General features: G+C 43.4%; 1 protein-coding gene across 5 annotated transcripts in view; it reads right to left on the bottom strand.

The window, feature by feature from the left end:
- Positions 1 to 9780: 9780 nt before the first annotated feature.
- map7d3 (MAP7 domain containing 3) overlaps positions 9781 to 22601 on the bottom strand; it is a 67775-nt gene continuing 54954 nt past the window's right edge. For all 5 annotated transcript variants that reach the window (XM_078412249.1, XM_078412250.1, XM_078412252.1 and 2 more), the window contains 7 exons: positions 22238 to 22418; positions 19211 to 19315; positions 17287 to 17340; positions 15513 to 15591; positions 14641 to 14785; positions 12733 to 12998; positions 9781 to 11612 (listed from right to left, as the gene is read on the bottom strand). In XM_078412249.1, coding sequence (XP_078268375.1) covers positions 11605 to 11612; positions 12733 to 12998; positions 14641 to 14785; positions 15513 to 15591; positions 17287 to 17340; positions 19211 to 19315; positions 22238 to 22418 — 838 coding nt within the window. In that variant the 3' untranslated portion in view covers positions 9781 to 11604. The remainder of the gene's footprint in view (positions 11613 to 12732; positions 12999 to 14640; positions 14786 to 15512; positions 15592 to 17286; positions 17341 to 19210; positions 19316 to 22237; positions 22419 to 22601) is intronic.

Raw genomic sequence — 22601 nt, 5'->3', positions numbered from 1 at the left:
GGCCGAAGGTCCTGTTTCCACACTATATATTTCAACTAAAACTAAAGAAAACAATCCAGGTCTACCTGACCTCTCCCTGTATCTGAAAGCCTCTGATCCAGGCAGTATAGTGGCAAACCTGCTCTCCAAAGCTCCCGCATCTTTCCTGTAATTGGGTGACAGGAACTGCACGCAATATTACAAATGTAGCCTAGCCAAAGTCGTATAGAGCTGCGTTACAACTTCCTGACTCTTGTTCTCAATGCCCCTAGCAATGAAGGCAAGCATACCTTTAAGTGAGCTATGAATATGGACTCCAAGATCTCTCTGCACATCAATGCTGTTAAGGGTTTTGCTATTAACTATAGACACCTTGCGTTCAATCTCCCAAAGTGCAACACCTTGCACTTCCTCGGGTTAAACTCTACTTGCCATTTCTCTGCTCATTTCTGCAATTCATCCATATCTCGCTATATCTTCTGACTGCCTTCCTCACTGTCTGCAACTCCTCCAATTTTGGTTTTGTCAACAAACATTTACGTCTATGTCATTTATATCTATCACAAACAGCAGAGGATCCAGCACAAATCCCTGCAGAACTCCACTGGTCACAGACCTCCACCACAACACTCTGTCTTCAATGAATAAGCCAGTTCCAAATCCATATGAGAATCCATCATGAATCATGAATCCCACACATCTTCCAGATTTGCCTACCATAAAAAAAACTTGATCAAAAGCCTTTCTAAAATGTATATACTTCATCAGTCCCTTTGTCACCTCCTCAAAAACTCAATCAAGTTTGTGAGGCACGAGGTGCATGCAAAGCCATGCTGGCTAACCCTAATTAGCCCATTCTCTTCTAAATGAGAGTAAGTCCTATATCGAAGAATTTCCGCCAATAGTTTCCCTACCACTGACGTGAGGCTTACCAGCCTACCGTTCCCCGGATTCTCTCTACTCTCTCAAACATTTCTTTTTTATACGTTTGCCAAAGATTTTCACAGGTGGGTTGTACAACCAAATAAATGTTGCCAATTGATACAGCACCATGAATTGCATCATAAGCAAGTTGACTAAATTATTGTGAAAATCTACAAAAATAATGGCAATTGAACGTAGCAATACTACTCTGTATAGGATGCGCCTAACTAGACAGCTTGTAGTTAGTAGATTGCCATACGGTTGGCAATAACTTTTCCTTGGAAGGTTGTACAACCAAATAAACGTTTCCAATTGATTCAGCACCATGAATTGCATCGAGTAAACTAGTTTACAACATGTTATTGTGATGGTCTGCTTAAATAATGACAATTGAATGCTACATCGCCACTCTGTATTGGATGCACCTAACTAGACTCCTTGCAGTTAGTTGAATGTTTTTATTATACGGTTGGCAATAAATTTTTCAAGGAAGGTTTGTACAATCAAATAAACGTTTCCAATCGATTTACCATCATGAATTTCATCGTAGTTTACAGCATGTTATTGTTACGGTCTGCATAAATAATGGCAATTGAATGTAACATAGCTACTCTGTATTTGACACGCCAGTCAGCCTGCTTGCATTGGGCAATAACTTTTCATGGTGCTGATAAGATTGGACCCGTTTATTTGGTTCTCCAACCTTCCTAGGAAAAGTTATTGCCAACCACATGAAAAAGCAATCTACTTACAGAAAGCAGTCTAGCTAGTTAGGCTGGTTCCCTAGGAAGGTTTGTACAACCAAATAATCGTGTCCAGTCTTATCAGCACCATGAATTACATCCTGTAAACTACTTTGTTAGACAGAGCAGCCATGTTACATTCAGCATTCTGCCATTTTAGCAGACTTTCACAATAACATGTTGAAAACTAGTTTACGATGTATTTCGTGGTGGTGAATTGAATGGAAACATTTCTTTAATCGTACAACCTTCCTAGGAAATGTTATTGCCAATCGTATGAAGAATCAAAGGTAGACACAAAATGCTGGAGTGACTGGAGTATGAAGATCAATGTGTAATAAAAAGGAACTGCATGTGCTGGTTTATACCGAAGATAGACACAAACTGCTGGAGTAACTACGGGTCAGGCAACATCTCTGAAGAAAATGGATAGGTGACGTTTCAGGTCAGAACCCTTCTTCAGACTAATTGTAGTAGAGAGTGCAATAAAATACTGGAAGTGAAGGGAAAAAAAGGACAAATCGGGGCCGACAACAGATGACCTCAGGAAAGGAAGTTCCCTGGTACAGCACCTGTACCTGTTAACAAGTTAACTGAGTTTTAGTGGAGCAAGGTGGGGAAAGAGTGGGGGAGGTTGGAGGGAGGTGTTTGTTGTAGTTAACTAAAATTAGAGATTTCAAAATTTATACCAGTGGGTTGTTAGCTACCAAAGTGAAATATGAGGATCGGTTCCTCCAATTTGTTTGTGGCGTCACTCCGACAATGGAGGAGGCCCAGAACTGAAAGGTCAGTATGGAAATGAATAGGGCAGTTAAAGTGGTTAGTATGAGAAAGCAGTCGGCCTACTCCAAGCACTGTAGTTAGGTGTGTCCCATACAGAGAAGCTGTTACATTCAATTGCTATTATTTAAGTAGACCTTCACAATAGCCTGTGGTAAACTAGCTTATTTGATGGAAATTATGGTGCTGAATCGATAGGAAATGTTTATTTGCATGCACAGCCTTCATAGGAAAAGTTATTGCCAATCATATGAAAAATCAATCTACTTACTGCAGCAGTCTTCCCAGGTGCTTCCAATGCAATATATTATTTAGTTGTACAAACTTCCCAGGAAAAGATATTGCCAACTGTATTGAAAAGCATTCAACATTACACAAGCAGGCTAGTTAGGAGCATCCAATATAAATTTGCTGAATTCATGCTGTGGTATCAATTGGAAACGTATATGGTTGTATGACTTACCGAGCAGTCATAGAATAAAGCAAGCAGTGTAGGTGGTCGTCTCCAATACAGAGGAGCTATGTTACATTCAATTGCCATTATTTAGACAATCACAATAACCTGTTGCAAAATAGTTTACTTGATGTAATTCATGGTGCTGCATTGATTAGAAACGTTTATTTTGTTGTAGAAGCTTTCTAGGATACGTTATTGCCACGGTATGTAAAAGCAATCTATTAACTGCAAGCAGGCCAGTTAGGCACGTCCAAAGCAGAATAGCTATGTTGCATTAAAGTACCATTATTTCAGCAGAACTGCCCAATAACACGGTGTAATTGTTTAGATCAAATACGTGGTGCTGAATCGATTGGAAATGTGTATTTGCTTATACAACCACGTTTTGTCAACCACATGAAAGAAGCATTCTACTTACTGCTAGCAGTCCAGTTAGGCACGTCCAATGCAGAGCAGCTCTGTTACATTTAATTGCCATCATTCAAGCAGACCTTTACAATAACACGTTATAAACTAGTTCACCTGATGCAATTTATGGTGCTGTATCCATTGGCAATGATTATTTTCTTGTATAGCCTTCCTCAGAAAGGGTATTGCCAACCTTTTGTTAAAACATTCCACTTACTGCCAACATCCATTTAGGCACATCTAATACAGAGAAGTTATGTTACATTAAATTGCCATTATTTAAGCAAACCTTCACTATAATCTGTTGTAAACTAGTTAATTTGGTGTCATTCACAGTTGTGAATCAATTGAAAATGTTTATTTGGTTGTACAACCTTCCCAGGAAAAGATATTGGAAACTGTATGAAAAAGCATTCAACATTACACAAGCAGGCTAGTTAGCATGTCCAATATAAATCAGTTATGTTACATTCAATTGCCATTGTTCAAGCAAATCTTTACAATAACCCATTGTAAATTAGTTTGGTTGGTGTAACTCATGCTCCTGTATCGATTGGAAACTTTTATATGGTTGTATGATCTTCCTAGCAAAGGTTATTGCTAGTTGTAAGATAAAGTAGCTTACTTACTGTACACAGTCTAGTTGATCAACTCCAATGCAGAGTAGCTATGTTCCATTCAATTGTTATTATTTAAGTAGACCTTCTCAATAGCTTGCTCTAAACGATCACAATGATACTTTATTGTCACAGTGAAATGCTTTGTTTTGCATACAACCCTGTAAAATCATACAACAGACCTCATCTAGGCAGTACACAAGAGTCGCAACTTTTCTGGCGCTGGTAGATTTACAAAAGTTCACTAAACAGTCCCATCTTCTGCTCGCAGTAGCAAACCAGGCCTGCTGCTGCATGTGGCAGGAGGCGCAATTCCCCTTCCCCCCACTGTTTTCTGCGGCCGCTCGGCAGGTCCCCCCCATCGTTCTCAGTTTGAAGAGTAAGTTTACAACACATTTTTACCAACTATGCTTATGTATCGAAAATAACTATACTGCTGTGAAAACACTACAATTGTCTGTTTCCAACAAGCAGCATTCTCTTCCATAATACCTGCAGTAACTTTTCAGTAGATGGCGCTGTAATCAAACAAATTACTCCAATCGATTCAGCTTCATGAGATGCATCAGAAAAGGTAGTTTACAAAACGTTATTACTAACATTTTAGTTAGAGGCCAATTTACTGAAAATAACTACATTTTGGAAACACTGAATTAGTGTGTTTGCAGCAAGCAGCATTCACTTCCATGAATCTTGCAATAATTTTTCAGGGTAAGGCGCTGCAATCAAACAATCGATTCAGCTTTACATCAGAGATACATCAGAGAGGTTCCACAAACCAATTCAGTGTATCCTAAGCTGCAGAGTGAGCTTTTCCATATAACGGCCTCTAACTAAAATGTAGTTAGTAATACGTGTTGTAAACTAACTTTTCTGATGTATCTGTTGAAGCTGAATCGATTGGAGCAATTTATTTAGGAAAAAGAACTACAGATGCTAGTTTAAATCGAAGGTAGACACAAAATGCTGGAGTAACTCAGCAGGTCAGGCAGTATCTCGGGAGAGGAATGGGTGACGTTTCGGGTCGAGACCCTTCTTCATACTGATGTCAGGGGAGGGGGCGGGATAAAGATAGGATGTAGTTTGAGACAGGAAGACTGGTGGGAGAACTGGGAAGGGGGAGGGGATAGAGAGGGGAAGCAGGGACTACCTGAAGTTAGAGGTCAATGTTCATACCGCTGGGGTGTAAACTGCCCAAGCGAAATATGAGGTGCTGTTCCTCCAATCTGCGCTGGGCCTCACTCTGACAATGGAGGAGGTCCAGGGCAGAAAGGTCAGATTGGGAATGGGAGGGGGAGTTGAAGTGCTGAGCCACCGGGAGATCAGGTTGGTTGAGTCGGACTGAACGGAGGTGTTCAGCGAAATGATCGCCGAGCCTGCGCTTGGTCTCGCCGATGTTGAGAAGTTGACATCTGGAACAGCGGATACAATAGGTGAGGTTGGAGGAGGTGCAGGTGAACCTCTGCCTCACCTGGAAAGACTGTTCGAGTCCTTGGATGGAGTCGAGAGTGGTGGTAAAGGGACAGGTGTTGCATCTCCTGCAGTTGCGGGGGGTAAGTACCTGGGGAGGGGGTAGTTTGGGTGGGGAGGGACGAGTGGACCAGGGAGTTTCGGAGGGAACGGTCTCTGCGGAAAGCAGAAAGGGATGGAGATGGGAAGATGTGGCCAGTAGTGGGATCCCGTTGGAGGTGGCGGAAATGTTGGAGGTTAATTTGTTGTATGTGACGGCTGATTGGATGGAAGGTGAGGACAAGGGCGACTCTATCCTTGTTACGAATGGGGGGAGGGGGAGCGAGAGCGGGAGCATTTGGCGTCATTAATTTGCCTGTAGCACCTTGCCCTGAAAGGTTATTGAAAGATTCGTGGAAGTGAATGCTGCTTGCTGCAAACAGACCAATTCAGTGTTTCCAATCTGCAGATTTATTTTACAAATATCAGCATAGAAACATTGCATCTAACTAAAATTTACCATAATCATGTGTTGTAAACTAAATTTTCTCATGAAGCTCATGAAGCATTATATTATTGTCCTGAAACGTTAATGCACAAATCATGGAAGTGAATGCTGTTTGCTGCAAACAGACCGGTTCAGTGTTCCCAAAGCTGTGGAGTGATTTTCAATATCTCAGCCTCTAACTAAAATGTAGTTAGTAATAACATATTATAAACTAACCTTTCTGGTGTATCTCATGAAGATAACCCGATTGGCGTTATTTATTTGATTGTACCACCTTGCCCTGAAAAGTTATTGTAAGATTCATGGGAGTGAATATTGCTTGCTGCAAACTGACCAATTCAGTGTTTCCAAAGCTGCAACGATCTTCCATATATCAGCCCAAAACCAAAATGTAGTTGGTAATAACGTGTCGTAAACTAATTGTTCTGTTGTATCTCATGAAGCTGAACCAATTGGAGTAATTTATCCACAAAATGCTGGAGTAACTCAGCAGGTCAGGCAGCATCTCGGGAGAGAAGGAATGGGTGACGTTTCGGGTCGAGACCCTTCTTCAGACTGATGTCAGGGGGGGGCGGGACAAAGGAAAGATATAGGTGGAGACAGGAAGACAGAGGGAAATCTGGGAAGGAGGAGGGGAAGAGAGGGACAGAGGAACTATCTAAAGTTGGAGAAGTCGATGTTCATACCACTGGGCTGCAAGCTGCCCAGGCGAAATATGGTCAGAGCGAGGGCCTGCTGGTGCCGGCACATCCCAGCCAGGAGTAATTTATCTGATTGTAGCACCTTGCTCTGTAAAGTTATTGCAAGATTGTAAACACAGCCTGGTGGCGCAGTGGCGGTGTTGCTGCCTTACAGCGCTTGCAGTTTTGGACACCTGGGTTCGATCCTGACAATGGGTGCTGTCTGTATGGAGTTTGGACATTCCCCTCATGGGTTTTCTCCAAGATCTTCAGTTTCCTCCCACACTCCAAAGATGTACAGGTATGTAGGTAAATTGGCTTGATAAATGTAAAAAGTGGCCCTAATGTGTGCAGGATAGTGTTAATATGTGGGGATCACTGGTTGGCACAGACCCAGTGGGCCGAAGGGCCTGTTTCCTTGCTGTATCAGTAAACTAAACTAAATTCATGGTAGTGAATTTTACTTGCTGCCAAAAGACAAATGTAATGTTTCCAAAGCTGTAGAGTCCTATCAGCCTCTTACTAAGTTGCAGTTAGTATTAATGTGTTTTAAACAAACTTTTCTGATGTATCCCATGAAGCTGAATTGATTGGAACAATTTAATCAGGGCACCTTGCCCTGAACAGTTATTGTAAGATTTGTGGTAGTGAATGCTGCTTGCTGCACACAGACCAATTCAGTGCTTCTAAGCAGTAGATTTATTTTCCATATATCAGCCTCTAACTAAAATAAAATTAGTAATAACATGTTGTAAACTAACTTGTAACCATGCCCACCAGCCCTGAACTTTTCTGACTCTTGCCAGCCAGTGTTAGAGAGGTGTGAGCCAGTGCTAGAGAGGTGTGAGCCAGTGCTAGAGAGGTGCGAGCCAGTGCTAGAGAGGTGCGAGCCAGTGCTAGAGAGGTGCGAGTCAGGGTTAGGGTGCAGAGTCAGAGCTGATCATTTAAACATACCAATATTCGGCCTATTTGAATTTGACAAGTGTTTGCTTAGTCAACCTAGGCCTGCACTTCATCCTCCAGCACCTGGACCGCAAGGGGACCGATGCAAGGATTTTGTTTGTGGACTTTAGCTCTGCGTTTAACACCATTGTGCCAGAGCTACTACACTCCAAACTCTCCCAGTTGACTGTGCCTGAACCCCTCTGTCAGTGGATCATCAACTTCCTGACAGACAGGAAGCAGCATGTGAGGCTGGGAAAGCACATCTCAGACCCGCAGTCCCTCAGCATAGGAGCACTGCAAGGCTGCCTACTCTCCCCTCCTCTCTCTACACAAATGACTGCACCTCCACAGACTCCTCTGTCAAGCTCCTCAAGTTTGTAGATGACACTTGATTGGACTGATCCAGGATGGGAGTTATTTAAGTTCCTTGGGACCATCATCTCCAAGGACCTTAAATGGCGGGGCCACCATCAACTCCACAGTCAAAAAGGCCCAACAGAGGATGTGCTTCCTGCGGCAGCTGGGGAAACACAATCTGCCACAGGCAATGATGGTCCAATTCTATACTGCCACCGTTGAGTCCGTCCTCACCTTCTCCATCATGGTGTGGTCTGACTCAGCCACCAAGCACGACATCCAGAGGCTGCAACGAATCATTCGATCAGCTGAGAAGGTTGTTGGCTGCAACCTTGTCCCACCCACTCCCCGCTCCCCCCCCCCCCATTGACAAACTGTACACCTCAAGGGCCAGGAAACGAGCGGGCAAGATCATCTCGGACCCCTCTCGCCATGGCCACAAACTCTTTAAAGCACTTCCCTCTGGAAGGCGACTCCGGATGGTCAAAGCAGCCAAAGCCAGACATAAAAACAGCTTTTTTTCCCACGAGTAATAGCTCTACTCAACCAAAAGTCTGAAGTCTCTTTTTGCTCTGGTTTATTTCACTCAAACCGTAATAATGTATTCTTAAGGTCTTAATGTTTCATGCTTATTCTTAAATGTTTACTATATGTTCGTGTTGTTACTTGCAAGCAGAGCACCAAGGCACATTCCTTTTATGTGTGCATACTTGGCTAATAAACATTCATTCCTTCATTATATTTAATTGTGTGCTGTTTCTAAACTAATGTTTGAGATTACACCCAAATTGACATAACATTTATCGGGACATGCACAAATTTGATGTTAATTATATACAGGGATCATCCTGTTGGTCTGCAGAGTCAGAGTCCAATGAACGGAATTATCTGGAGCATAAAAATATTAGCTTTTAATAAAAGCTCATCTGTATTTCCCCCAAACTGGACCATTGGCCTCTGAATGGCTTTGATGTTACCTGCCGCTCCCAGCGTTTGGCCTGACGTGGTGGGGGATAGGTGGTGCATTGGGGGCTGCCGCGCCATGAGCTGGCACAGACCAGTAGCTTGGACAACTGGCTCAACGGACTGTGAAGCTTCTTCACTGTAATCCAGTACACATTTGTTAGAAGATTGATGAATATTCTTTTGAAAGGTACGAGTGGAGGATTGAGGACGCACTGCGATCTGACATCAGACTCCAGTAGAACAGACAGGCTGAACCCTCTGAGATTCGTGAGCATCCAGGAAGATGCATTGTGGTTCTTGTGATGATTTATCACACAAGATCTCAAATAACCTGCTCCTGACTGGTTCAACTGTACAATGTCGTTGAAAATGGTCCAAAGGTATTAAACCATTCCTCAATGTATTAAAATCAAAGCTTACACGCCCCCCTGTATTTCAAGTCATACAGCACAGAAACAGGCCCTTCTGCCCACCATGTCCATGCTGACCATCAAGGACCCATCTATACCAACATATGATCTGTCAACATATGATCCGTAGTTATCCACGCCTTTGATCCATTGAAATCATCAGAAACACTCTCTGCTTCCACCACCACTACCTCGGGGCAGAGACTGGGAGCTGCCCAAGTGTTGCAGGAAAAGCTCTTCCTCAGATCTCTTTTGCTCCAACCTCCCACCCTACACTCTAGTTTTAGGAACCTTTGCCTGGGGGAAAGCTTCATACCCTCTGCCACTCAATGTGACACACCTGCCAGCTGCAAAGAGGGCTGCTATGGTTGGTGTGGACATGGTGAGCCAAAGTGCTTCTGTTGTGTGACCATGTCCCCCTCCATTTCCTCCACTGCACCCGAGGAAACCCAGATCCATCCTTACCGAGTTCACTGAACAACTGTGCAAGTAAGTAGTTGCAGCAAGCTGAAACCTGGTTAAAATCAAGATAAGCCTGTGTTATTTTAAACCTGAAAATTTATTTAAATGAGACATATTGCTATTTACATACAGTTGTGAACAGATCACTGAGCAAAAGCAACATCTGCACAGCGCAAGGGGCAGTTCCGCTCGGGATTGTCATTTCTTGCAAAGATCAAGTTAATTATCTTACAAAATACACAAGATGATCGATCTAAGGCACTGTTCTAGTCTAAACAACTGTCATTGCGAGGTGAGCTGGACTGCCTTTCGCAGGTGTTACAGACCAGAAGATTCCCATTTCTGTAAACTGCACTGGTAACAGTTAAATTATAGCAAAAGCAGCCAAGTAATGGTTTCCCTTTAAGAATGGACATGGCTGAGAAAGGTGTTCACTGTAGCCTGGAGCCCCATATCAAATGAATAAGGAACAGTTGCGTAATTAATAAGGAGAAAATATTCCATAACTTAACAGATGGAGTGAGCACTGTAAAAAGATGCAGCTTCCTATGGATGGCAGCGGTTAATTCAGTTTGGAAGCTGAGAATGCAAGCAACAGTTTCCCCAGATCTATCAGGACTGCATGATGTCACCTGCTTGGTTCAAGGCTGCAGTGAAGCAACTGTCTAAAGATAACAACTCTTCACAGATCACCTTGGGATGTTTTAGTAATACCACATTAATATAATAAGATACTAGGAAGAATATGACAAAAAGACCAAGAAATGGCCCTCTGGCCGAATACTGTTTTGAATGTACAACAAAATAACAACACTATGATGTATACAGAGAAACTTAAATACATTAAGTGAAAGAAAATTTCTTGCCATAAAAATGAGCTAAACATATGTAAATCCTAAGATGCTACAACAAATAAACTGAGTTTACTGACTGAAATTTAATGTACATTAGTGCAGGCTTATTAAAGATACAATATTCTAGAAGGACAAGATGGAAACAGGGATTCTGTTAAATAATGGATTAATTCACAATTCCTATTCCAGTACAACATTAAACATACTGTAAATGCAAGCTAACGTCAACCAATGCTTTCATATCAGTGAGCTCCAATATAACTGTACCATTTCCCTTCAAAACCAGTCTCCCAATTCATTGCTAGCTCTTCCCATTCCTTCCAACATTGTCCTTATGGAGACGGATCCATTGAAAGATCTCAGTCATGGGGGGGAATGAGAATGAGGAGAGCGAGTGTGTCACTCCCTCCTTCATCCCATCATAACTACTGAGGCTAATGTTTTCGGTACAGTACTTGCTGGTTTTGTATTGGCAATCATATGTTGACAATTGCAAAATTAAGTGTTACAAGTCTGATTTTGCAATTCAAGTCAAATAGATTCATATGTGAATCACAACAGTCTCTTTTAACTCCATCAGTCTGTGTGAACTAGTTTATTGCTTTATGTCATTTTTTTTTTTTTTTTAAAGAGCTTTAATGAAGGGCATTAGTTGCAACTACAGAATGTAGGCACTATTCATCCTGCGGTTAGAGGCCAGAATATAGCAACATTCACGTAACCTGACCATGTGCCTAAAGTGACAAACCAGAGCTAACCTTAACCAATATGAAAATAAAGGTGGATTCAAGTAACTCATTTGACAAGCGAGGGAATTAAATTTACAGATTAACCCAAAAAAGCAGGTTAGACAAATCTACTGAGAGAAAGTACAACACAGTGAAGGAGTGAGCTCCAGAAATATGGAACGGTGTAAACCAGCATCCTATGCAACACTTCACCTTGGTAATGGACTCGTTAATTCTTCTGCACAAAACAAAAGTCCTCTATAAGCAGCTTCGTGTAACAAGGCCTTCAGCACTTGGTAAAATACTGAATATGTATGTGCAACTTCAATCAAGACATTCAGAGTCCTGGGAAAATAGAACAAATTTCACATTACAAAGATAGACATACAGCATGAAAACAGCCACTTTGGCCCAATGACTCTACACCGTTCACCCATTTACAACAATCTCACATTAATGCCAGTTTTTAATCTCCCACATTCTCAATTCTCCTCCCCCCCCCCCCAGATTCTACTCCTCACCCACATGCTGGGGGCAATATACAGTGCCCAACCCATCTGCCAACCTAGGCGCCTTTGGGATGCGAGGAGAAAGTGGAAATCCGGTGGAAACCCACGAGGTCACAGAGAGAACATGCAAACTCCACACAGACAGCACTAGAGTTCAGGATTGAGCCATTGAGCCCAGGTCTCTAGTTCTGAGGCAGCAGTTTTACACAATGCACAGCAGGAGGCAGGCTTTTCAGCTCATTCAAGTTACACTTTTTATGCACCCGCTCCAGGTACAGACTAACCTACATTCAGATTAATTGCCAACTATATACCTACATTCCCTCACCCTGCAGATCCTAAGGAACAGATTTTGTACATTAACCCCACTTCTCGCCCGACCTCAGAACTGATAATTCCCATGGACTCAGTTGATCTCGGCTTCGGAGATTTAAACAACTGACCATCCACAGGACCCTTTTAGCAAAGCACAAACTGTTGTAGAAATGGCCACAATCACTATGCCTCCAGAGGTTACTTGTGTTTTTCTTTTACGAATAATTATCTCCATTCAATTCTTGTGTTAGTTTGCTTTTATGTAATTGCTCTGTGGTACCTTTCATATGATAGAACTGTGCACAATATTCTAATTGGGGTCTGAATCCAAACAAGTTGAACCTGATATGGTTACCAACTCCCAGCATGTTCTCACTTATGTCAATATCTTTCCCAGTTGGTTGGCCTGACCCACTGCCATGCAGCCTCCCTCCAATTGTAAAGGTGGCCACTTTTACAGCAAGTGCTTTAAAAAACTTTAAATGCTGAATCTGCACTGCATGGTTTGAGCTTACGTTCCCCTATGTTATTAGCTCTGAAACAATGCATGATATTACTCCACCCCATTCCCCATCAACCCATACCTGAAGTTAGTGACAGGACACAGCCCCAGCATTGGAAAGACTAGAATCAGACTCTACCTGTCGCCCCCATTATAGGTGTGGTCAAAGACGTCATTCCTCCATTCTCTTCACATCCAATGCTGTGACTCTCCGGATTGCTTTGGTTACAGCCCTCAGCATCGCAGGCAGCCACAGTTAACTTGCTGGTCTTTGAACAAACACCAAGCTCAATAAACTCATCAATGATCCATGTACTTGACTTTCCATTCTGATGTACAATACCGTCACCAACTTCATTTACATGTAAAAGTTCCGATACAACACAGTTGTCCTTTGGTACCACACTTAAATAAAAGAATAATAAACACTATTAATATGTGAGAAACCAAAAGGATGATTAACAGCCGTTCTTAATGTTATAACTCACAGGTCTTTCACTCAATAAACAACTCTGATTTTATAATCCATAGTTGTAGATACTATTAGGATTTGCCATTGATATCCATGTAAGTGGTTAGCCTCCTGTTAAACAATCCTATTACCAATTCTAATAAAAAGTCACTTGAAACATTGATTCAGTTTCTTACACTACAGATCCCGCTTGACCAACTGACTATTTCCAGCATTTTCTGTTTTGATTTCAGATTTCTAGCATTTGCTCACTTCCCAATTTTTTCAGTTTTTCTATCCTATAATCATTTAATCAATGAATCTGACTCAGGTAAGTTCTTATGAAGTCAAGGAGAAAACATGTTTGTGGCTTATCATAGCAAGAAGATCCACTCAACGTGGAGCCAAGCTTTGACAAAGGAACCTAGACTTGAAATATTAACTGTTTCGTGTTCCGAAGATGTTGCCCGTTACAGATGTCCTTGACACGAGTTGTTTTATGCTCAGAAAGCCCCCTTCAACATGAGTGAGACAAAGAATGGGAACAGGAGGCAGGGTTATTTGGTCCCTGAGCTTCTTCCGTTAATTGATGAAGTTGCAACCAATCCATGGCCTTAGAGCCACACTTTCCCACAACAGAGTTAGAAAACCAGAGTTTAAATTAACAATCAACTTGTTCCACAGCGACCCAACACTTAAAACGCAAGGTGACAGTCCGATGTACATGGGCAACATTAGATTTTATCACTTGTGGCTGTCTGCCGCCAACAGCCTCCAACCTTATCACTTCCCAGCCCTGCTTTACCTTCTCCCCAAAATTTATAAACACAACTTCCCTGGCAGACCCATTGTTTCCGCCTGCTCCTGTCCTACTGAAATGATTTCCACGTACCTCGACCACCCTATCCCCCCTGGTCCAATAAGGCATGAGTTTGCAGAGCAGTAAGGAGAGGGTTAGAGACCAGAATTACATGGAATGTTGGCAGAACCAGTGGGGATTGGCCGGGCTAATCTCCTCCTGCAATGACTGGGTGTCCGTAAACCAGTTCTTTGACACTGCTTCTTAAACTGCTTTTCATCATCTACCACATCTCATTTATCTTTGAATCAAATAATGTCTGATGAAGCCAGGGTGGAGGCTGCTTGTGTAGTTTTAATGTTAAAGGCTCTGTACATATTCAGTTATTGATCGAGGGGCTGGGACATAAAGATTAAAATCTCAGTGTTGACAAGAGAGGCAGAGTGATGGATGGGCTAAACATGGCAGCACCAAAGCGCTGGTCAGTCAGAATGGAATCCCAGAGGAAAATCCAAGGCTGCAAAATGAAGAGGGTTATTACAACCAATAGTAAAGGAAACTTCAATAAGCAAATCCTTCCTTGCAGCCAACAGCCACACATTTATACATGGGTGGAAGTACATGAAAGCCAATCAAAATAAGAAATACTGGAAACGCAAAACAAAAAATGGTGCAAATACACATGTAAGAAAACATCTAGTGCTGAGGTTTCCCTGCAAAAAGTCATCTCTCTCCACCCCCCCCCTTCAGATCGAGCTGGATACTGCACAAACCCTGTACAAGGTATAAAAACCTACCTTACACCCATCACTGACTCATTCAAATGCACTGTGATGTTATTGGTCTGTTTGACCGCATTTAACCCTGTCGTATCTCCCATAGCTTCATCAGACACTCCATCTTGTGCTTGGTCTTGTAGTTCATCAATTCCATTAGTACTATCTGAAAGTACAATAGGTGTGAGGAGAACTTGAGCAAGTGCTATGACTGCTGCAGACACCTTAATCTGGATTTAAACAGACAAAGCCTGCAAGCCTTCCTGTGTGGCAGCATTAGCACCGCAGGGCAGAAAACAATCAGTAATTAGGCAGATATGTGCACCAACGTACATGGGTCTGCTGCAGAGGCAGGCTGGTCAGAGTAACGTGGGGGATAGAGAGCAGTTACAAAGGACTGGCTGGACTGTACAGAGGGTGGTCTGACTCAGGAGTGCGGGCAGGGGCAGTGCCATGGGGTTGCTGGTGGGGGCTGTGGCATGGGGCTCAGGGTGGGACGAGAGAGCTTGTTTTTCTCTCCCTCCCTCCCCCCCACCCCTCCCCAGACCGTGACTTGGAGGGAGTTTCCACCCAGGCTAAACACTGACAGACCTGCTACCCTTTGTTCTTGGTGACGATCACTGCAACAGCAAGGGGCAGGTGCAGCCGCCAAGAGCCGAGTGCAGTGTACTGACGCAGGTCCATTCTGAAGCCGGCACCTCCATAGGGTACCAGGCACATGCTGGCATTGGCATCAGGTGCAGGAGCTGCACTGACTTCCACTTGCTGAGACCCATATGTTGAATCCATTACCAGCTGATCGGGAGGGGAGGTGGGAGGGTGGGTGGGCTCAGGATCCTCCTGTTTTTGAGGAGCTTTGTGCAACAATTTAGAATCTGTGCTGAATCACTCACCCACTTCATCTGCATCCTCATTCCTGGGTTCATCCTCGCTGCTTTCCTCTCCTGCTGCGTCATGTGTCATATCACCCATCTGTGTAAATGATGAGATGTTTACCAATGGTCATTCACATCTCACCCGAGCCATGCCACACGCAATGTTCAACACGCAACATGTTCTTCCAAAACAGGTCCTTCCACATTGCCGTAGATCACGACTAATCCCCACCTTTCACCCAAAAATAATCTATTACTCATATAAGTGGAATTTTCAACTGCACCCCGACCTTGGCTGTAATTTGGAGAGACAATCTGCAAACATGATTCTTACGCCAGGATTTTAGCCATGTGTGATGCCTTGGGCTTTGTGACCACCTTCATGTGGATCTTGGGCAGCATTCGGTCTGAAACCAGAATCAAATCTCTCCTCATGATCACTGCTGTGTAGGCTACCACAATGGCACAGCTGGCAGAGGAACTGCTCTCTGGCAGGGTGTTGTCTATGTGGAGTTTGCACATTCTCCCTCCGCCAGTCTGGTTTCCCCCTGGATACCCTGGTGTCTCCTCCCACGTTTCAAAGTTAATTGGCCAACATGAATTACCCCAAGTGTGTAGGCTTGATGGGATTACTGTGTAAATGGGAGCTTGATGATCACAGCCGTGGCTGAGCTGCCACTTTGACTAGTTTTTGACCATGTTTGCAGTGCTTCAGGGTGTACACTGCACTGCATTCTCATGTACACATTCCTCAGATCTGCATGTTGCTGGTATGCCCAGCATTGAGTGCTCATTTCTAATTGTCCGAAAGATGGCGAGCCACTTTCCTGAAGTTCTTCCAAAACAGGTCCTTCCACATTGCCGTTGAGTATGGAGTTCCAGGACTGAGCTAGCAACAATGAAGAAACGATGATACATTTCCAGTCAGGGGTATGCGGACTGGAAGGGAACCTGCAGGCGAGGCCGTGCCTGATGCCCTTGTCATTGGCAGAAGAGGTCACAGATTTGAAGGTGCTGTTGAAGTAGCCGAGATGAGTAACTGCAGTGTATTTTGTAGCTGTTACAAACTTAACCATAATGCTGTGGCAATGAATGTCTTGGGGGTGCTAATCAAGGGGTGCTCTGACCTGGATGCTGTTGAGCTTTCTGAGTCATTGGAACTTGTACAAACTATATGAAGGGTCATTGATTGAAATGGTGGCTCTAGATTGCTCTCCACAGTTGCTATATGATCCACTGAGTATTTGCAGAATTTTCTATTCCATGACACCAAGTAGTGGAAAGGTTTAGGTGTCACAGGGTCTCTGACCTGTTCATGTAGCGATTGATATGGCTACCCCAGTTTGCTTCCTGTTCAATGGTGAGAGAGTTGTCAATGGTAATATCAAAGGGAACAAGTTTAAAGGTTAGAAACAGGCCATTTGCCCCACTGAGTCCATGCCAACCATCAATTACCTGTTCACACTAGTTATGCAATCTCACACTTTCTCCTTCACTCCTTACAAAAACCTACAAACCCGCACATCTTTGGGATGTGGGAGGAAACCAGAGCACCTGGAAGAAGCCCTTGCGGTTACAGGGTGAACGCACAAACTCCACACAGACAGCACCCGAGGTCAGGATCGAACGTAGTTGTCTGGTACTGAGACAACTGCTCTATCAGGTATGCTACTGTTAAACCATCTTCCTTTCCCTTGGTGCTTGTCTTTATCCTGGAGTTAGCAAGTGGGGGGCAGAATAAACAAAACTAGAGAGAGCAGAAACAAAACCAATTCCAATTAATTTAATATACCTTTGATTGTTCTTGACCATCCTTCCTGGTTCTCTTCATAATTTCTTTAATTCTCTGTTAATTACAGGAAAACATTAACATGCCTGGGGCATCAGGAATTTGAAAAATATTCAAGCCACAGTGTAAATATGTAAAGAATGTGAACTTGCTGCCAGTATCGAGGCAAGACTAATTCCAGCTCAGAAGCCAATCCCCCCTTCCTCTTGTACCAGCCAACCCAGAGTGAAAACCTCAGTGCAGACACATGGTCAGGGCAGGGGATCAGTCACCCACACATGGTCAGGGCAGGGGATCAGTCACCCACACATGATCAGGGCAGGGGATCCATCTCCCAGACACATGGTCCGCATCACACCATGATCAAAAGAAAGGGCAATGATACAGCTGGAAGGGCCCAGATAAAAACCAAGTAACATGAAGCTGTGCCATTTGTTAAATCTGACAGCCATCTGCAGCCAGGTTGAGGCACACACCTCACCTTCCCTCTGCAGGTCCAACAGTGCACCAGGCCTGCCTGGAGCATTGAAGCAGCCAGAAATTGGTAGTTTGATGAGTCTCATTTGACATCACCCATCCAGAGACTCATGTAAGGCTAAAGTGTCCGCAAACACTGGAGCCATCCTGCATAATTGTGCAGTCCAAGAGCAGAGTCGTGGCACAACTCAGTCTGAGAGCAGAGTCGTGGCACAACTCAGTCAGAGAGCAGAGTCGTGGCACAACGCAGTCAGAAAGCAGAACTCTCAGCCCGAGAGCAGAATCGTGGCACAACTCAGTCTGAGAGCAGTCGTGGCACAACACTCCTCTAATCGTCATGGGCTCGGCGAGGGTCACCTGCAGATTTCTCGGCCCTCGGGCTTCGAAATTCCCCAGCAAGTTTGACACAAACAATCTGGTATCAACAGAATTCACCAGCAAGTAAACATTTTTACTGCATCAAGGAATTGGAGTTGGACGCACTCAGGATCACCGGGCATGCAACAGCGTCATTGCCTGGCGTTTGTGAGGTGCTCACATGCAACGTTCAGGTAGTTGATGAACACCAGGAAAAGTAAAGGCAGTAATCCGGGAAGGATGGAGTCAGATGGAGCGACAGAGATAGGAAACTCAAGTTAGGGCAATTAACAGGAGATTCTATGGCAGCAAACAAGACGGCAGGATGGTGTGTTCCCTCCATGTTGCCATGGTCCAGGATGTCTCGGAGCAACTGCAGAACACTCAAGGGGAAGGCTGACCTAGCAAACATCTGTGACACTACCTCAGCACCTGGTGGAATCTGTCCAGCACTCAAAATACCATCCGAGTACCTGGGCAGGCCAATCTCGAATCTCTGAACATTAACAATAGGATTTATTTATGTCTGTCTTTGTTAACATTACAGAGCAGCGCTTCCAACTTGCCCCACAATTCAAGCACGCCAACTTTAACAGCCTTCTCCAGAAAGTCTCAGGCGTCTGATAGTATCCCACCTTAATGTCCAGGTTGAGGGATCATGCCCCACTTTGGGTTAAAGACCAGAGCAATGTGGCTCTGTTTGATCTACAGGATTACTGTTTGATCAGATGGTGTGGGGTAAGGGAAGCTTACATCCTCTCAGTGTGGGTTTGTCTCTTTAGTTTCAGCTGAAACCCATCAACGACACTAAAGTTAAAGCTCAGTAAGGCCATGGGTCAGACATAAACTGAGACCAGATCTGCACCTCAACAGACACATTCATGGCTCTTCTGTGTGTTGAGACCACACTGATTGCACTCCCCATATTTCCCAAGTACTTCATGATTCTCCACCCTTTAGCCCTTATCCATAAACTGGAGCTCTTCAGAATCCTAATTCAATGTCAACTAATCAGTCACTCCTCGCCTCTTCTCTATTGCATTCTCCTGCAATGGGCCCTGGCCCATCAACAATTAGAGAGTCAGCACCCTACCTTCTTCCTCTCGAGACGCTCTTGCTGGTTCTGCTGCATGATTCGGTCCCGCTCCAGTCTCTGCTGCTCAGCTTCTTCCACAGTTTTCGCCTCTGCCTCCTCTCGCTGAAACACAAGGCAAGAAATAGAGATGCAACTCAGAAATTGAAACTGCACAGAGAGCTAATGGTCTTCCCACCCGACTTTATGTGATTAAATTTATCTTTTATGATTGATTAAAGGGGTAACCATAGAATTAAATGTGGATAGATCCAACTGCCAGACTTGTTAACATGGATTTCTGCTGAGAGCTGAACTTCAGTGTATTAATGGGTTAAGAGCAAACAACAGCAATATTCTGCCAATCCTGGGTATGCTATCCCATTGCAGATATTGTACAGGAGACCTGGGTATCAGGTGATGAATACAATTTATCAAACAAATTATTTCACAAAAGATAATGAGGAGCAATTTTAAGTATCCTCTGTAAACTGCGTAAGTGCGTAAACTGAGTTCTGAGTGGATTTACAGAGATTAAGTGAATGGACATAGGTATAGTGCAGAACAACTGCTATGTTGATAAGAAAGGCTGCAAGGAAAAGACTGGGAACTGCAGATCGGTGAGTCTAACATGAGTTGGGGGAGGGGGGGGGGGGGAGAGAAGAGAAAAGGTGAGCTGGAATTCTGAGAGACAGGATTTATCTGCAGTTGGAAAGGCAAGAATTGATTAGGGATAGTCAGCATGGCCTTGTGCATGGGAAATCGTGTCTCAAATTTAAATTGGTTTTTTTAAGTGTTCACGATGATTGTTTGTGATGAGGATAGTGCGGTATACATTATCTGCACTGACTTTAGCAAGGCCTTTGACAAGATACTGCCCAGTAGGCTGGTATGGAAGATCCTGGTGGAGCTAGCCCATTGGGTGCAACATTGGCTTGAAGGTAGGACACAGATGGTGGTAGTAGAGGACTGCTTTTCAGATGGGAGGTTTATAACAAGTGGTGTTCCATTAGGATCGGTGCTGGGTCCACTAACATAGAACAGAACAGTACAGGATCAAGCCCTTCGGATCACAATGTCTCTGTCGAACACGATGCCAAATTAAACTGCATATCTGTCAACATATGGTTTATATCCTTCTACTCCCTACTCACTTATGTGTCTGTTCAAATGCCTCAAACTATCCTATCATAACAGTTTCTGCCACCTCCCCTAGAAGTGCGTTCCAAGCACCCACCACACTCTAAACAAAAACTACCACATAATCTCCTTTAAACTTTCTTCCCATCACATGGTATTTGATACTTCCACTCTGGGGAAAAGACCAGCTACTCACTCTGTCTACACCTCTGAGAATTTTATAAACTTCTATCTGGTCTCCCCTTAGCTTCTGTTATTCAAGAGAAAATGAATCAAGTTAATCCAACCTCTCCTTCTAGCTAAAATTCTCTTGTTCAGGCAATTTCTTGGTGGATCTCCTCTGCACCCACTCTAAAGCCCTGCACACAATACTCCAAATACAGCCTAACAAGTCTTGCAGAGCTGCATCATGACTTATGACTCTTATACTCAATGCCCCAACTAAAAACCTTCACATTATTGCTGTAATGGGGCAACCAGATGCAAGCAATACTCCAAATGCAGCCTTACCAAAGTCCTTTAAAGCTACATCATGACTTTCAGACACATACTCAATGCACCCACCTATGAAAGCAAACATTTCATTTGCATTATTTGCCACTCTAGCTACTTGTGTCACTTTCAGGGAGTTATGGACTTGGACCCCAAGATCCCTCTGCACATCAATGCTGTAAAGGGTCATTCCATTAAATTGCATATTATCCCCTTACATTTGACCTCCCAAAGTGTAACACCTCATACTGTGTCAAATTAAACTCCATCCATAATTTCTCTGACCATATTTATAACTGCTCCATATCCCACTGAATCATTTGACAACCATCCTCACTATCCAAAACTCTTAATTTTTATGTTGACTGTAAATGTACTAATCATCCCACCGACATTTTGTCCAAGTCATTTAAACACAATCACAGAAGTCCTGTTACTGATCCCTGCATAACACCACTGGTCACTAACTTCCAGTCATAATAAACCATCAGGGCATTCGCGATCCGCCATATCCAGTCATAATAATACTTCTTCACCTCTACATTCTGTCTTCTGTGGCCACGCCAATTTTGAATCAACTCTACCACATCTCCATGGATTCCATGTGTCTTAATCTTCTGTATCAGCTATGGATCCACGGAGATGTGGTAGAGTTGATTCAAAATTAGCTAGGGTTTCAACAAGGACCTTTGAAAGTTTTTCCAAAGTCGATGTGGCCAACATCCATTGCCCTACCTCATATCATCATCCTCTCCTCTTCAAAGAGCTCAAATGTTCAAGACATTGACCTCCTCATCTGGTCTTTCTTTTCGTATATTTATCTTGACCTAGTGACTAAAGATAATTTCAATCTGAACTGAGCAGAATGTGACTGATAATATTTAGTTACTGCTGGAAAGATCCAACAGAACAAAGTACTATATTTTGTGGAGTAATAAATATACAGATTGCACAGATCTTAATTATTACAGGTTGATTCAATAGAGTCAAGGGATATAGGGAGAAGGCAGGAGCGGGGTACTGATTGTGGATGATCAGCCATGATCACAGTGAATGTTAGTGCTGGCATGAAGGGTCAAATGGCCTACTTCTGCACCTATTGTCTATAATAAACTGATTGGCTAAGTATGTATGGTCTTCAAAAGAACACAGGTTTGGTTGATCAGGATGACTTTGGATTACAAAAAGGAAAGTGGCTGTGGACTGAATGAAGCAACATTTGTAGCATGAAAGGTGATTTGGCCCAGTCTCATAGAACTAATGACCAAGCATTGTGCAACTAAATGTACACACCAGAAAACCAATTCATCACATATTTAGGGAAAAGGCATAAGAAGCTTTGTTTATACATATTCTTAGATTTCAAGGTTTAAATTAGATTGCATGTTTTCTTTGCCATTAATGGAGAACTCTGACCTGGAGCTTTATATCAGCAAGGCGGTCCTGCTCTTCAAGCTCTTGGAAAAGCCTCTCCTCGTCCACCTTTCTTTGATTCTCGTCTTCTGCAAGCTTACTCTCTTCTCTCTGCATGGAGGCTGCTTCTTCCCTGCGAGCATTCTCTTCTGCCTCCTTCTGTTTTAGCTCTTCTTTCTTGTGCCTTAAAAGAATTGCAAATGCTTTTCACCGTACCTTAGTACACACTACAATGAACTAAAAACGAAATCTCTGCAGTGTCAGTCTTGACTGTTACCCAAATACAAACCAGGGCCAATACACCACATTTATTCTCTAGGTCTGTGAATTGCAGAACCACCAACTGGAACAGTGCACGGTGCACCCA

The sequence above is a fragment of the Rhinoraja longicauda genome, chromosome 15 (genome assembly GCF_053455715.1).
Source record: "Rhinoraja longicauda isolate Sanriku21f chromosome 15, sRhiLon1.1, whole genome shotgun sequence".
In the NCBI taxonomy this organism is placed as follows: domain Eukaryota; kingdom Metazoa; phylum Chordata; class Chondrichthyes; order Rajiformes; family Arhynchobatidae; genus Rhinoraja; species Rhinoraja longicauda.
The sequence above is the reverse complement of the archived record's forward strand: the minus strand, read 5'-3'. Positions and strand labels throughout refer to the sequence as shown.